Genomic DNA, 17213 nt, shown 5'->3' on the forward strand with positions numbered 1-17213 from the left:
GATACCAGTGAGAATTGAGTGTGGATAATGCAATTTAGTGAGACAGTTAGAATCATATAGGCCTTTCAGCGTGATTTATTTTTGTGGAAAAAATGTGTTGGACTGGGCGGCGGTCATAATTTGTACCGCTCTGCGATACATCTAGTTTTGTCCTAATTAATATTCGCCGTCCGAGTTGCGGTAGGGTTGATTAAAATATCGGGCGACCGCGGGTGTAGCCTACCCATGTGTGTGTATGTGTGCTTATGACATCCGCTAAATACAGTCCCTTATCTGGTGAGACAGCACAAGTATCAGAAATAAGGCCTTATTTCACTGCGCCAAATAAAGAAACTCATGTTCCTTTGACCAAGCATGTTAATACCTCTTAGGTTACAAAGACAGAGAGACCACTTGACCACCACTTTGGGCCAATCTCAATTCTCTGTTTTACCCCTTCCCCTATCCCTTCATCTTACCCCTAGCCCTTGTCCCTCGAAACCGAGTGGCAAGATATAGGGGTGAAGAATATTCCCCTTGGAAATGAGATACCACTAGCCAACCATAAAGGAGAGCGGGATGATTTAAACACTTGAATTAACGTAATTTACAGAGATCGTACCACACTGAAAGCTAATATTTTGTCACTAGCAACCTGTCTTCTGTCAAATAGAGGAGCATCTCGCTGCACCTTTGTCAAATAGGCTATCATTGCATTTTCAGCTCGGAATAAAACCGTTCAGGAATTATTTCAACAACAGCAGAACGTGCCTATGTTCGTTCGTAGCCGGATACGGTCCGGATGAATGAAACAGGGATGGGGGACAAAATAAACATGCAGTTTGCTATGTAAACATCCCACAACTCCTTCGATATTTTACAATAGGCTAATAGCCAAATGGTCGTTACTTGACATCAGAAGCAATCGCTACCTGTAATAGCGAGGAGTCGGCAGCAGTAGGCCTATGCAGCATTCAAATCAGACGAGCGGTAAAAAAAGTTCAGCGAATTTAGCTGCTGTTCGCGACTTGCTGCCAATTCGCGGGGTACAGTATATCAGACATGGAAATATGTAAAATGCAAGACATTCGCGCAAATAATGATGTGCTGTTAACATTCACAAAACAGACCAGAACAGGACCTTATGCAACATAAAACAAACCATTTTAATTTTGCTCGCACAAAACTAAGGGGAAAGGGGGAAGGGGTAAAATAGAGAATTGAGATTGGCCCTACTCTCCGTACTCTTCTTCGTTAATTACTAGGAGGCCACCACTGAAGAAAATAATCCAGACATGGATAAAGCGGAGAGAGCAATCCTAGCAGCAGGACTGGACCATAAACAGACGCACAACCTGTCTCGCAGCAAATCCACAGGCAGCTGGGGTGTTAGCACAAAGGCCATCCCGCCTCCATATTAAAACACACCGACTGCCTCCACTCCGCAGCCTCCACCTCCCCGGAGTGCTAACTATCAATATTGTTGTCACCGAAATGTGTGGGGTTAATAAAAGGAATAGCCTCAGGGGTAAACATTTGCCAGTCAATAGGTGAAGGATTGCAAGCGGCAAAAAACACACGTCTTGCCCCTGACATTCATGTCAACTCAGATTGTTTTCTTTCTTTTTTCCTTCTTCTTTTGGTCTGTCTCTCTGACCGGCTCCTATACAGCTCTATGGTGTTTGTTGACCTGACCATCATCTCTGAGCTCTGTTTGCTGCTTAATGCATTTCACTCACACAAAAATGCATTATGTCACATTTATAGTTGTGTCCAAAGTAGGCTGACAGGCTGTTAAACTGGCAAATCCACAAAAACAATTACTTTAAATGCAATTTTTAAAACCCAATATAAAGTTCTGGGAAATTTCTGATATTTCATTATCCACTTATTTTGGCTTGGAGGCCAAAGCTTTTATAGACTCTTCCTCATGCAGACATGCACTGTGGAAGTGAATTAATTCTGTGGCAATATGAGATATTATTATCAGTGCGGAGGATGTACGATTAAGGAGCAACTCCAGAGACCTGAACACAGGATTAGTTACATTTCCGCCATCACATTAATGGTGAGGGTGCCCCTAGTGCAGCTTAGGATTTGTGGGGATAGAATCCAAGACGCTTCTATTTTTGAAAGGGGCCTGCCGTGTATCCAAAGGAGGCCAAACCCAAATTGACTTCAAATTCACGTGATTTAGTCAAATATAGTTATTACATTGGCATTTCAGATGTGTACAATGCAGACCCACACAGTGGCATATATGTTCATCAGGGTATACAGATGTTCAACCCTTGCACACATTGCTTGAATTTCCCCTTTGGGGATCAATAAAGTATCTATCTATCTATCTATCTATCTATCTATCTATCGCTATGAAATTAGGTGCTAGCTGAAACACAACTGAAGTCTCCTGACCCTCTACAGTCACAAACCGATGCCATTCAGGTTAGCCTGAGCGCCTTCCAGCTGGTTATCAGGACATCAGTGCCACAAACAGATGCCTTTGGTCTTGCAGTATTAACTCAATAACTTTGCTTGAGGCAAAGTCAGGATTCGATAGCGCATCCCAAGCTGATTTACTGCCAGGGCTAAGATGGATTACCGTGTGACACCGCAAAAAAGCCGCTAATGCAATTAATGCAATTAATCTCCGATCAGATGAGTCACACAACCTCCACCTAATAATCGGCGAGCCTGGCTGGCTGGCAGCGCTCTCAGCGTGAGGGCCCTGAGGGAGTCTGTCACAGCACGGCGTTGGGGCTGTCTCACTTCTGTTTGATTAAGCTGGGACATAGACAAATGGCTAGAGTACAATTACTAATGTGTGTGTGTGTGTGTGTTAGGAGTTTTGTATTAAAGGTGTAGTCTTTGATTATAATCATTCCATAATTCTGAATTTTCATCAAATTCAGACACATTTCTTCACATGATAGCTCTCAGTTCAGTGTGTGTATGTGTTGGTTAAACAAACAAACAAACAAACAAACAAACAAAACACTGGCATTCATGCAAAGTTCTGGTTCTGTAAATGGGATAAAAAGTGGCTTGGAGCCATCAACTACTCCAGCCAATCAACAGCAAGCGGAGCTTGTGCTCTAGCGTTTGATTGGCGAAACACAGAAGACAGGGATGTTTTTGATTGGCTGTTGAGCTCAACCTCTCATCTGGATCACGGACTACACCTTTGACAGGTTTGAAACGAGGAGGCGCTGAGTTTGGTACACGCTTGAACCTCTCCGTAGAAACACCTGGCTGAGTTTGAGCTGAGTGATTACAGTAAGTCGTACAAGGGAAAGAAATTGCATGGCGAGAACAAATTTATCCCAATTTAATCATGACAGGCAGCGCGCAATCAGGCTGCTTTTTTATCTTGAACAAAGCCATGTTGGAAGAGAAAGCACTGGCAAACACCTGTGTTCTGCATCTTTGTCTCTGAAAGTGCCACATTTCGGGGCTGAGAGAGGGACGCCACCACAGCCATTAAAGGAATTATCCGGAGTAAAATGCACTTTGGATCAATTTACGGATGATTAGGAGTACATACGTTGAGTTGACATCAAAATCATGTCATTCGGATGTGTTTTGAGAAAGTTCGATTTTACCGTTTTTAGTCAAAACTCGATGGCCTGTTAGTGACCAGGGCATGTCATTTCGCCGCTACAAAACGCTATTTTTATACCTCTCTTTATTGCATCACGTCGTTGCATGACATCACGTCACGTGACATTTCAAAATTCCAACCTGTTAGTAAGCTAGGGTTTGCTGTTGCATACAACTTCATTTAAATTTTGAAAGAAATACTGACTATGTTTTTTTTTTTTTAAAAACGGCGAATTTAAATTGTGAATTTCCAGAGCGTGTTACTCCACACTCGGCAATCGAGTCCTACGGACTTTCCCCTAAAGATGCAAGCTGCAGCAGCAACATTTCCGGAAAGGTACTGGCTTGATGAAATTCATTCTGGACTCTCTATACGACCACATAAAGACCTCCGGATACTTCAGTTTGGCTTTAGGACCCTCTACCACGTAAGTGTAATGTTGTTTGGAACTGTAGAAGAGGTATAAAAATAGCGCTTTTGTAGCGGGTAAATGACATGCCCTGGTCACTAACAGGCTAACGAAGTTTTGACTAAAAAACGGTAAAATCGAACTTTCAAAACACATCCGAATGACATGATTTTGATGTCAACTCAACGTATGTACTCTCAATCATCCGTAAATTGATCTAAAGTGCATTTTACTCCGGATAATTCCTTTAAGGGAACAGAGGGACATTAAATGTCTCCTCGGTCTTCCATTATTCACATTATGGCACTGAGGGAAGAGCAACAGAGACTGCAGTTCTCACAGCAACAGCCACCTTCACAGCCATTGGTCTCGCCTGCTTACTGCACTAGAGGCTGAAGTGAAAAAGATTCTAGGAATTGAAAGAGAGAGAGAGTGAGATAGAGAGATAGATGAGAACTTAAAGGGTGAATGGTGAACTCTTTCCCTGGATGTGGGGTATGCAGCCATTCATTTTCTATTTTCTTCCCTATACTGACCTCTTCTTGCTTTCTTGTGTCCCCGAGAGGAAGAGGTATCATGCTGTCTCAATGAGATAAGATCGTCTACAACCTCAATGGATTAAAATGTGTTGGTGTGTGTGTGTGTGTGTGTGTGTGTGTGCGCACGCACGCACGTGGGAGGCACAGTGAAAGAGAGAGAGAGAGAGAGAGAGAGAGTGTGTGTGTGTGTGTGTGTTTACCTAGCCTCTACCCTGAGTGATTGTTACTAATGATTTCCTCCAACCCCAGGATGGCTCAAGGCCTTTGCCACAGCTCAGAGTCCAACCAATCTCTCAAAGGAGCCACTTGAGGAGTCCTGGCCATTCTCTCTTAAATCAATATGCCTCTGGGATAAAACTAAAGAACTTAACTACTCCATCACAGCCCAGGGCTCACTCTCAAAGGAAGGTGCAAAGGGTCAGCTGATTATTGTGTCTTTCATAGTGAAATAAATTTAAAAAAAAAACAATCCATTCAAGTTAATGTGCATTATGTGACATATAAGTGAAATCAATAAAGGCATTAATAATGCTGGCGTATTATTGCCATTATTGATTTGTATATGAAACCAATAAAGCCATTAATAATGCTGGAGTATTATTGCCATTATTGATATTGTATACATTAAATTAGATTATATTGGTTTATCAAATACCAATTTAGTCAGGTAGAACTTTGTGGAATTTGGGCATAAGTGTGACATAAGGTACTAATGCAATTTTTTTGCATAAATTGATAGGTAAGGGGGTGTTCTTTTAGAATCTGACGGGTGCCACTCCGGCACCCTTGAGCATTTTCTTTAAAATGACATCAGCTGCCATACCCCTTTTGGAATCATATAAAATCATCTAAATAGACATTAACATATAAACCCATCATGTATGGTATCAAATTAAAGCTCTTTCATACAGAAATCACCTTTGACCATAAAAAAGTAGAAAAGAAAAGTTTAGGTCCCTCCAGAGAACAAAATACATTTTGCAAAGTGACCTTTAAGGTCAAATTAGGTTCCTTTTTGTTGCATAATAGCTTATACCTCTAAATCGTGTCATGTTTGGTATTAAATTAAATAAATTATGGAACTGCCATGTAGCTTAATACATACAGGAATACAATCATTCAATAGTAATTCATTTTAATATGAATATTATAGCAAGTCTGATGTACCCTAGTTCACCAACTTGCGGGTTAGTTAGCACGTTAACTTTAATTGGGGGCCAAGCAGCGAAGCTGCGAAGGCACCCATTGTGTTTCTATGTTTTCTTACTATTATTATTACGCTTCCGTCATTGAAGTCAATAGCAGCCCAAAGAAACGTCTGGTGAAAAGTTGTGAAATTTGGCACACTGATTGGGGACAGTCTCATGCATAGTCTGTCTGCCTCTTCACCCCCTCCATGTTTGGTACTGGCTGTCCACTAGCCACTTTTACCACTGTCTTTATGCCTCACTGTTTGCGTGCTATATTAGCACATTAGCACATATGCAAACCCCCATGCCACAGCCGAACTGTGGCCACACTTTTCTTAAATAGTTAAATATATAGATATATAGACTTTATTTTACTTTATTTCTGCATTGTTGCACTGTTGGACTTACTCACTTGCACTACCACCATGACACTCATTCACACAGAGCACCTTAGAGCACCTTACCATACCTTACTATGCACAGAGAATCACAGGCTCAGTCCCTGCCTCAGTCATTGCAAGCGCCTCTGATTGATTAATCACCACTATGTGGATACTGTTTTTAGAATTGATTTAGATTAAGTGTTAGTTAGTATAATTTGTATTTTTGTAATTTGTATTTTAGTATATTTTTATATATTGTACTTAAGTTTAGTTAGTATAATTTGAATTTTAGTATATTTAGCATATTCTTTATCTTCTACTGTCCTTATTGCTTAGTTGTGTTTTCATATTATATACTTTAATTACTCTTTCTGCTGTTAAAGAATGTGTTTGTGTTGTCTGTATGCTGCTGAGACCTTGAATTTCCCCTGGGGATCAATAAAGTATCTATCTATCTATCTATCTATCTATCTATCTATCTATCTATCTATCTGATTAATTTCACCAAGTTTCATACCGGCACCTTGAGCACTCTAGCGCCACCAATAGGCCAAAGTTGGACGTGCGTTCACGCACGTAACTTTTGACCCGTTGACCCGATTGTCAAATGGATTTTCCGCCATTTTGGATTTCATCAAAAACACTAAAAAGTTTTCACAGGTCACATAGTTTGACCGATTTTCACGAAACTTAGTACATATGATCTTCAGACCAAGCTGCACAAAAGTTATCCCTTTTCGTCTTCGGAACTAAAACCGATCTCCTGTAACAGCCAATCGAAATTTGTGGCAAAGCCAAACAGGAAGTGAGCTCATATCTCCGCAACCATTTCATGTATCATAACCAAACTTAGTACGTCGACTCAGGACCCCATCAGGAGGATGTTCAAAAACTTTGGTGACCTTTCACCTCTAGGGGGCGCTGCAATTAGGAAAAAGCGTTTTGGCCTGTAGCTGCTGTTATGTTTGGAATTAAAATGTACTAGTGGGGTCTGTTAATACTGTTGGAGGTCTATAGGCTGACCCAAGCCACATTGTGATGTCATCGTAATTGATTCGGCCACCATATTGGATTTAATCAAAAACACCTAAAAGTTTTCACAGGTCACAAAGTTTGTCAGATTTTCACGAAACTTGGTGCAGATGATCGTCAGACCAAGCCTCAAAAAAATTATCCCTTTTTGTCTTCAAATCTAAAACCGTTCGCCCGTAACAGCCAATTAAAATGGTCGGCAAAGCCGCCAAACAGGAAGTGAAGTGATATCTCAGCAAGGTTTTCTCGTATCAAGACTAAACTTACCACATGTGCTCAGGACCCAATAAGGAGGAGGCTCAAGAAATTTGGTACATTTTGACCACTGTGTGGCGCTATAATCACAGGAAGTAGGGTCATATCTCAGCAATGCTTTCACATATAGAAACCAAACTTGGTATATGGACTTGGGATCCTATCCTGAGGACACACAATATATTTGGTGACCTTCATCCACTAGGGTGGTGCTAGAGATACAGGAAATTAGCTCATATCTCAGCAACGCCTTTACGTATCGAAACCAAACTTGGTATATGGACTCAGGACCCGCTCCTGAGGACACACAATACATTTGGTGTACTTTAACCACTAGGGGCGCTATAATTAGGAAAACTTTTTTGTATCGACACCAAACTTGGTACGTTGATTCGTGAACACATCCTAAGGACCCACAATTAATTTGGTGTGCTTTGACCACTAGGGGTGCTATAATTATCAACACTTGGTATGTGGTCTTGAGGACACACAATAAATTCGGTGACCTTCGAATCCAGTCCAGTCCAATCCAATCCAATCCAATCAAGTCCAATCCAATCTACCAAAACACAGTCAAGTCCAGTCCAGTCCAATCCCAACTCCTGCTCAACTGCTTGGCCCCCTCATTGCTGCTTGCAGCTATATTTTCCCTTGAATCAGTCGCTGAATTTCAGACAGCAATGTTCTGAGGTACTTTTTAGGTAGTTAGCACATTAATTTGAACTGTCTTCGGATTTCCCCCCAGAATTACAGAAAAACAATATTTTTCATTTTAATGCTTTAAAAACAGACACCACAGTCCAGGATTGATACAAACTAGTCTGAATTATGAGGTACCTGCCAGTTAGTCAGCACATTACATAACTATAATAGTCCTTGAATTTGCCCCCTTAATTACAGAGTAAACTGCAAAGTTGATTACAGGAGGAGAGGACAGAATCAAGAAAATTATTTCTTCCAGTATTGCAGGGAATGAGATGCATCATTTGGAATTACAACAACAAATATAAATATAGCTGCAAGCAGCAATGAGGGAGCCAAGCAGGCAGTTCAGCAGGCCAGATTTGCCATGTAAGTCAATGCCGTTGCATCAGACATATAGCCTTAAGCAGTCACAGCAAGTTCCATGCCATACAACCCAAGATTGGCTGAGTTACAAGGTCACATCAAAACATAACTCATTTTATGGGGTTGAACCAGGGCTGAGTGTCGCCTCCCCCTCCCCCAGCCAGCCCACCGCCGCAACCGCCCCTGCCCATCCCAACCCGTCCCACCCTTGCACGCACACATTAGAATGAACTAGATGGAACTTGCTGTCATCAGTTTCACATCAAAAATAAAAGATTGACTGAGATATGATCACACTTGCTGTGATTTAAACACAGAGGTCAAACATTTACGTCATAGGGTGTGTTGAACTCGGCTTGGCCCAAGGATTCCAATGATTCCTCATTTTGACATTCGGGTCAACGAGTCAAAAGTTACGTCCGTGAACACACATCCAACTTTGGCCTGTTGGTGGCGCTAGAGCGTTTGAGGAGCCGGCATGAAACTTGGTGAAATTAATTATTGTGCTGTCCCCAATCAGTGTGCTGAATTGTGTAACTTTTAACCAGACAGTTCTATGGGCTGCCATTGACTTCCATTGCAGAATAATGCACATCAGCAACTACTGGCCAAAATGCATTTTTGTCAATTACAGAGCCCCCTAGAGGTCAAAGGTCACCAAATTTCTTGAGCGTCCAACCGATGGGCTCGGAGGTGCATGTACCAAGTTTGGTTTTGATACATGTAAGCGTTGCTGAGATATGAGCTCACTTCCTGTTTGGCGGCTTCGACCGCAAAGTTCGAAAGGCTGTTACGGGCCAATGCTTCTGGCAATTGTTCCAGAAAGCAAAGCACTCATCAGGCATGGTCTGAAGATGGTCTCTGCCAATTTTGGCGAGGATCCGCTGAAATTTGTGACCTGCGAAAACTTTTTGATGTTTTTGATTAAATCCAATATGGCGGCCGAATCAATTATGATGACATCACAAATCGGCTTGGGTCGGCCTAAGGACCTCCAACAGTACTACCAGACACCACTAGTGTGTTTTAATTCTAAGCACAACTGCAGTTACAGGCCAAAAGGCATGTTTAATTACAGCGCCCCCTAGAGGACAAAGGTCACCAGATTTCTTAAGCGTCCCCCTGATTGGGTCCGCAAGTTTCGATTGGATATTATGGATGAACGGTTTTAGTTCCAGAGACAAAACACCACAAATTTTGTGAGGCTTGGTCTGAAGATCAGATAAAATCCAATATGGCGGAAAATCCATCATGGCGGAAAATGACGTCATAGTGTGCGTTGAACTCGGCCTGGTCCAAGGATTCCAATGGTACCTCAATTTTTAACGGGTTTTAATAACGGGTCAGAAGTTACATGCGTGAACGCATGTCCAATTTTGGCCTGTTGGTGGCGCTAGAGCGCTCATGGTGCGGACTTGAAACTTGGTGAAATTAATCATGGGACTCTGCCTAATTACAGTGCCAAATTTCACAACTTTTTCACCAGACGGTTCTATGGGCTGCCATAGACTTCAATGGCAGAGGAAAGATGTGTAATAATAATAATAATAATAGGAAAAGATAGAAACACAATGGGTGCCTTCGCAGCTTCGCTATCGCTAGTATACTTGCATATACAAGGAATTTGGTCTCTGCATTTATCCCATCCATGAATTAGTGAACACACAGTGAGGTGAAGCACACAATGAGCACACATGAGGTGAAGCACACACTAGTGTTCACTTGCTACAGTGGCGCTCAGGGAGCAGTGAGGGGTCAGGTGCAGGGGTCTTGCTCAAGGGCACTTCAACCGTGGTGGTGGGCATGGGAGAGCAGTGCTCTTCAACCACTCCTCCCCCAACATTTCTCCTACTGGTCAGGGATCGAACTGGCAACCCTTTGGTTTCAAGCCCGAAGCCCTAACCAGTAGGCCACGGCTGCCCAAGTATACTTACATATACCAGTACGGGAGCATGCCTATGTTCCCACAGCCCTATGTCCCCTAACCCTAGTCCTAGAAATGTGGGACACCGATACAATGAATATGTGCTCTGCACTTCCATCATCCATTCGGGGGTAGTGTACAACACACCCACACAAACAGTGTACACCCATTCAAACACACACCCTAGAGCAGTGAGCACACTAGGAGTACACATACACACCCTAGAGCAGTGAGCACACTAGGAGTACACACCCTAGAGCAGTGAGCACACTAGGAGTACACATACACACCCTAGAGCAGTGAGCACACTAGGAGTACACACCCTAGAGCAGTGAGCACACTAGGAGTACACACCCTAGAGCAGTGAGCACACTAGGAGTACACATACACACCCGGAGCAGTGGGCACACTAGGAGTACACATACACACCCTAGAGCAGTGGGCACACTAGGAGTACACATACACACCCGGAGCAGTGGGCAGCCCTTGATCCAGCGCCCGGGAAGCAGGGATCAAGGGCACCTCATCCATGGATATGGATATGGGAGAGCGCTCATAAGTCACTCCCTCCACCTTCATTTTTCCTACCAGTCGGGGATCGAACTGGCCACCCTTCAGTCACAAGTCCGATTCCCTAACCAGTAGGCCATGGATGCACAAAGTAATTAGTAGACAAATGTTATGATTTGTTGGCTGTTCATGTATTGTTTGGTTGTGACAGTGTGTCATATCCATGTGGCAAAGGGAAAACCTCAGCAATCAATTTGATGCTCAAGAGGAATCTTGATTTTAAGAATTTTACAGATGTACTGTAGAAGCTGATGAGCATGAAGGCAGGAATGGATTTCCTTTCTTGCCTCTATATGGAAAGACTGTTGAAAGCCTCAGTAACTTGAGATACATGCTATTCACCAAGAAAAGAGACCCTCCTAAAATAAAGAGTCTTCCTCCAACAAGAGAATATGCAGTGGAACACATCAAGCATGCATGGCTGCAAGTCTTTCTGTGGAGAGCAGCAACAACAAAAAACACCTCCTGTGCCTGTTCATGGCAACACTGATATTGCACCCAAAACAGTTCTACAGCTTGTTGCTTGTAGATGCAAGGCAGTGCCAGCATGCTCCAGGGCCTCTTGCTGCTGTCAGTCAGATGGACTACCATACTCAACCTACTGCCATAGCAAAGGTGGTGAACAGTCTGCAAAAGAAAATCGAAGATGGTTACACTTTCAGGATGGAGGATACTGATGACAGCGAGGGAGAAATGTCTGATTGAATGAATGTTTTTTGGAGGAGACAATTGATGTTTGTGATGTGTACAAGGCCAGCCTGCCAACATGTTCTGTATATAGTTGCTTTCAGAATCTGTGAGAAAGTTCTACTTTGTTCCTTATAACTTTGTCTATTTGACTAATTGTTGAGGGTTGATACAATTTGTTGCTCAGCCTACCATTTCATCGGTTTGACCGTACCAGGCTTTACAGTTATTAGGTTCTCTGGAGGGACTTGAAATCATTTTTAGCATGTTTTTATTGACATAATTGATTTCTGTTTGAGAAGAGCTTTCATTTGATACCATACATGATGGGTTTATACAGTAATGTGCATCTAGTTATTCTTTTTATGGTCAAAAAAGGGGGCGTGGCAAATTATGTCATTAAAAAAAAAACGCTCAAGGGTGCCGGAGCGGCACCCGTCAGATTCTGAGTCTACGCCCCCTAAACTATCAATTTATGCAAAAAAATTGCATTAGTACCTTATGTCACACCTATCCTGGGGTTCTACCTGACTAATTGCAGATAATCACCATTTTCTTTAATGACTACATTATTATTACATGACTTCCTGACAATAGATTGATGAATGAGATGATATTGTCACTATTACAAAAGACCCTTTTCTGCTTGTGCAAAATTGTTCAGTCTTTTTTTTGAGAGAGAGAGAGAGAGAGAGAGAGAGAGAGAGAGAGAGAGAGAGAAAGAAAGAAAGAAAGAGAGAGGGAGAGGTGTGGTTGAGTGTTTGGGCATGTAAGTGTGTGACTAAGTGTGTCTAAGTGACAAACAGAAGTTTGTGTGGGTGTATGTACGGCATGTGCACATATGAGTGTACGTGAGTGTCTAACTGTGAGAGTGACAGGTAGGAGTGTGTGTAAGTGTGTGTGTGTGTGTGTGTGTGTGTGCTTATGGTTAGCGTTGCTATGCACCGAGGCACCCTACCTGTGGCTCTCCCGCAGGGCCTCTTTGCCCCTCCTCCAGGAGATCATCCCCTGGGGGGACATCCTGGGCCGGCACTCGATCAGCACGTCGCCCCCCTGCCTGGCCAGAGTCTGGCTCGCGACTCAGCGACGAAAACCAGCCCACGGCTGCATCGGGAGAGACACCCACCAGGGTTTCAGCAAAAAAAAGGGGAGGCAGAGAAAGAGAGAGAGAGAAGAGAAAATAAAATGAAAAGAAAAAGAGAGGGGGAATGGCACAGGAGGAAGGCCCTGCCAAAACTGCTCATCAAATCACACTCAGCAACTGTTTTGATCATCAACATCAATCAAGGATTTTTCCCACCACATGCCAGTACAAGCCCACGTGCAGACTGGCCCCAGCAGGAAGAGTAATGCAGCAGACAGCCTTTAATAACACGCGGTGTGTGTGCGCAGCGCCTGTGTGTCTGTGTGTGTGTGTGTGTGTGTGTGCGCCGCGGTCTGTGTCTGTGTGTGTGTGTGCTGCAGCGCAGGCGCAGCGCTGCGCGCTGCAAAGCGGTTCGCGCAGGCCCGTGTGTGCGCAGGCGCAGGCAAGCGCTGCAGCGCCGCGGTCTGGCGCAGGTCTGTGTGTGTCTGTGTGGCCCGTGTGTGTGTGTGTGTGTGTGTGTGTGTGTGTGTGTGTGTGTGTGTGTGTGTGTGGTGTAGCGCTGCGCGCGTGTGTGTGTGTGTGTGTGTGTGTGTGTGTGTGAAGCGCAGCGCCGCGCGTGTCTGTGTGTCTGTGTGTGTGTGTGTCTGTGTGTGTGTGTGTGTGTGTATGTATGTGTATGTATGTGTGTGTGTGTGTCTGTGTGTGTGTGTGTATGTATGTGTGTGTGTGTGTGTGTGTGTGTGTGTGTGTGTGTGTATGTGCGTCTTTGTCTTGATGTCGCGTGTCTTGTGACGATATTAATGTGTGTGTGTGTGTGTGTGTGTTTGTGTGTGTGCCTGTGTTTGTGTGTCTGTGTATGTGTGTGTGTGTGTGTGTGAGAAAGTCAAAAGGAGTGGTCCCTGGGACCAAAGCAAAAAAGAATCATATGGAACGGAAACAAAACCTCTATGACCATGCTGCACTGGCACTGCGGTGGCAATAAAAAGACATTCAGTTGTGTGTGTGAGAGTGTGTGTCTGTGTGTGTGTGTGTGTGTGGGTATGTATATATGTGGGCGTGTGAGAGTGTGCGTCTGAAACCTGGAGGATGCCTTTCATAAGACATTCACATAAGGGGCCTACTGGGTTTTTCTTTTAACTGTCTCTCCTGTGGTCAAATTAACATGTCTGCTGAAAAATGTGAGACAAGCAGAGAGAGAGAGGAGGAGTAGTGAGAGAGGAGGAATGGAGAGAGGAGGAGTAGAGGGGAGAGAGAGGAGGAGGAGTGGAGAGAGAGGAGGAAAGGAGAGAGGAGGAGTAGAGGGGAGAGAGGAGGAAAGGAGAGAGAGAAGGAGTGGATAAAGAAGAGGAAAAGAAAGAGAGGAGTGGAAAGAGAAGAGGAAATGAGAGAGGAGTGGAAAGATGATGAAGAGAGAGAGAGAAGGAAGGAGTGGAGAAAAGAGAGAGAGACAGGAGGAGTGGAGAGAGAGGAGGAAAGGAGAGAGACAGGAGGAGTGGAGAGAGAGGAGGAAAGGAGAGAGAGGAGGAGGAGTGGAGAGAGAGGAGGAGGAGGAGAGAGAGGAGGAAGGGAGAGAGAGGAGGAGGGAGAGAGGGAGGAGGAGAGAGGGGAGGAGGAGTGGAGGAGGAGGAGGGAGGAGGGAGGAGGAGAGAGAGGAGGAGGGTGGAGAGAGAGGAGGAAAGGAGAGAGAGGAGGAGGAGGAGAGGGAGGAAAGAGAGGAGAGGAGGAGGAGTGGAGAGAGAGGAGGAAAGGAGAGAGAGGAGGGAGGGGGAGAGAGGAGGAGTGGAGAGAGAGGAGGAAAGGAGAGAGAGGAGGAGGAGGGTAGAGGAGGAGGGGGAGGGAGGTGGAGAGGAGGGAGGAGGGAGAGGAGGAGGAGGAGAGAGGAGGAAAGGGAGAGGAGGAGGAGGGGAGAGAGAGGAGGAAAGGAGAGAGGAGGAAAGGAGAGGAGGAGTGGAGAGAGAGGAGGAAAGGAGAGAGACAGGAGGAGTGGAGAGAGAGGAGGAAAGGAGAGAGACAGGAGGAGTGGAGAGAGCATGAGACAAGACGTGTCTCTCCCCACAGTGTTCTGCAGTCTTTCATGGCTGTGCTGTGGTGGCGCCACCCAGGCCACTCTGCTTCACTCACTATGCGAACCCAGGCAGCGCAGGCTTCTTCAAGACACGCTGGAGTTGAGCACATACAATAGCAGTGTGTGTGTGTGTGTGTGTGTGTGTGTGTTGTGTGTGTGTGTGTGTGTGATGCCACGCTCTTGTTAGTTTCTGTTACCCTCTGCAAAAACAAGGATGAAATGTCGTCTCCCTTAATCTCGGCAGTGACAATAGGTCTGACAATTAAAGTTGGCGACAGCCGCTCTGTCTCTCTCAGGAGGGAAAAGTGCTAAAACTCCAGAGAAAAAAAAATACAGCTCTGGAAAGAATGTTTTCTTCTTCCGTAAATGAGTTACGACACAAGTGTACATAAAGTAATTACACAGTCAAAACAACTCGTGGCACCTCAACAACAGAATATCATTAAAATGATATGTAGGGACACGCAGAGCCTATTAGAGGAACAGTGTTGCTTTCCCCCCAAACTTTGCCCAACTCCCATGAGAGGGTAGGGAGGGGCAGGGAGAGCTCCCCACCAGTACAAGGAGGACGAGGAGACTATCTCCAATTTGGTCTTGATTGAATGACTCCTTGTCCATGGCTATATCCCTAACACAGGCAGTGTTGAGTATAATCAAACAGTAGAAAGTCTCAGGGAAGAAAAAAACCCGTCTTACCGATGACCCTGAGCTCGGCATTGGTGAATACCCTGCCATGCCGGTTCTCCGCCACACACTGGTACATTCCAGCATCCATCAGGGTCAAGGACGAGATGGTCAGGGCTCCGTTGACAACCTGCAGTTTGTTCTGGACAGAAAGGACAGAGAGACACACATAAAAGGCGGGTATGAACCACCATTGTGTAAAATGTCCTGCTATTATGGAAGATGACTGCATCTTAAAAATCTATAGAAAATCTTGGACGCAATTTTCAGAGCCTCTGCAAAGATAATGAAAGCATATGGATTTACTGTAGCTGTAAGAACACTATGGGTAAGGTATGAAGAAAGATTTGAAAAAAAGGAACACTTAAGGAAAGAGTCACGTTGTTTCCTGAAGAGCTGAAGAGTGGCTACAAAGCATGCATAGTCCTAACTCACACTAGCATAAAATCCCTCAAGAGCCCTGTGTATAAAGGTGCTCCCATAAGTGGATTTGAAAAATAGCATTCATGTAGTCATGGCCAATCTTGATGACTCAGAGGGAAACAATATTGTGATTAATAAACAGACAAATTAACAGACAAACACACAGACACACACACGCACACACACAGAGACACACAAACATAAACACACACACTATGCTTTTAGCATTAGTTTTTGGAGGCTTAATGACATTACTGTCATAATAAGGTACTACGTCATTAAGATGGCATCCAACCGCTCCCCTTGCTTTGATGTAGAGGAGCTGAGTGTTTGATGTCTTTACAGTCAGGTCCTTTGGAGGAGCATTTTGAAAGAAACTGTCGTGTCTTCTCATCTGACAGGGATTAAGCCTCTGGTGATGACACATGAAGAGCCCATACTGAGCATGAATACCTGTGTGTCACGCAGAAGAACCCTTCTTCAGCCAACCTGCTGATTCCACCTCCCACTGAGCAGAAGGCTTAGGTTATGGCAGTAGTAGCATTAACAGCCTAGTACACTTCAGAGGGACGGGTGAGAGCTGACAGGTGATTACGTGGTCTATGTAAGTTTGTCTTTGTTCGGGGCAGGGACAAGGCCTTGTCTATTTATGGAGTGTGTCACATGTCTGCTTTTCATGATAGATTGCTTCAGATGATTTCATAATTATGACAATGTATTGACATGTAATATGCAGCTTTTGTAATAATATAACTGTAGAATGTCATCATTTTTGGTAGTCTTTATGACAGTTCTCTGACAGAAAATGATATCATAAAAGCTGTGTTAAAATTGACTGATAATGGTCTCATGACAATGTTATATCACTGGACAAAAAATAGTACGGGGATTAAAGCCATAACATGGTATATGTAATGACATGTATATGACATGCTTATATCCATCTTATGACAGAGGGTTGAGTTGTGTGTGTGCTGCATTGCAGTGAATTGTGGGATGGCGGCTGGAGGACTCCGTGGGGATACTCAAAGATCCCCTGCTGGCAGAGGAGACAAATGGTAGCATAGATCAGCTTTATGGCTGTCATTAATTAGGCCTGACGTTCCCCTAAAATCAGCACTTTCTTACGTCGACCACAGAGGCCCTTGTTCACGCACCTTATGCTGAATCGCTTTTACTGGCGAGGCGAGTGCCCATCGCAGGGGCTTCAACACAAGCTGGCAGCTGTTCCGCACACACGCCTATATGTTACATGTGGGAGCACTTAAAAAACAGGGGGGCAAAAAAACTTGACAACAGACATCATTAATCCATCTCGGT

The 17213-nt window shown here is 44.2% G+C and overlaps 1 protein-coding gene across 1 annotated transcript in view; it reads right to left on the reverse strand.

Moving 5' to 3' along the window:
• cntn3a.1 (contactin 3a, tandem duplicate 1) overlaps positions 1 to 17213 on the reverse strand; it is a 77047-nt gene that overhangs the window by 19256 nt on the left and 40578 nt on the right. Inside the window, exons 10-11 of the mRNA XM_048240569.1 lie at positions 15483 to 15612; positions 12596 to 12716 (exon numbers count right to left, since the gene is read on the reverse strand). Coding sequence (XP_048096526.1) covers positions 12596 to 12716; positions 15483 to 15612 — 251 coding nt within the window. The remainder of the gene's footprint in view (positions 1 to 12595; positions 12717 to 15482; positions 15613 to 17213) is intronic.

This window comes from Alosa alosa, chromosome 4 (genome assembly GCF_017589495.1).
Source record: "Alosa alosa isolate M-15738 ecotype Scorff River chromosome 4, AALO_Geno_1.1, whole genome shotgun sequence".
In the NCBI taxonomy this organism is placed as follows: domain Eukaryota; kingdom Metazoa; phylum Chordata; class Actinopteri; order Clupeiformes; family Clupeidae; genus Alosa; species Alosa alosa.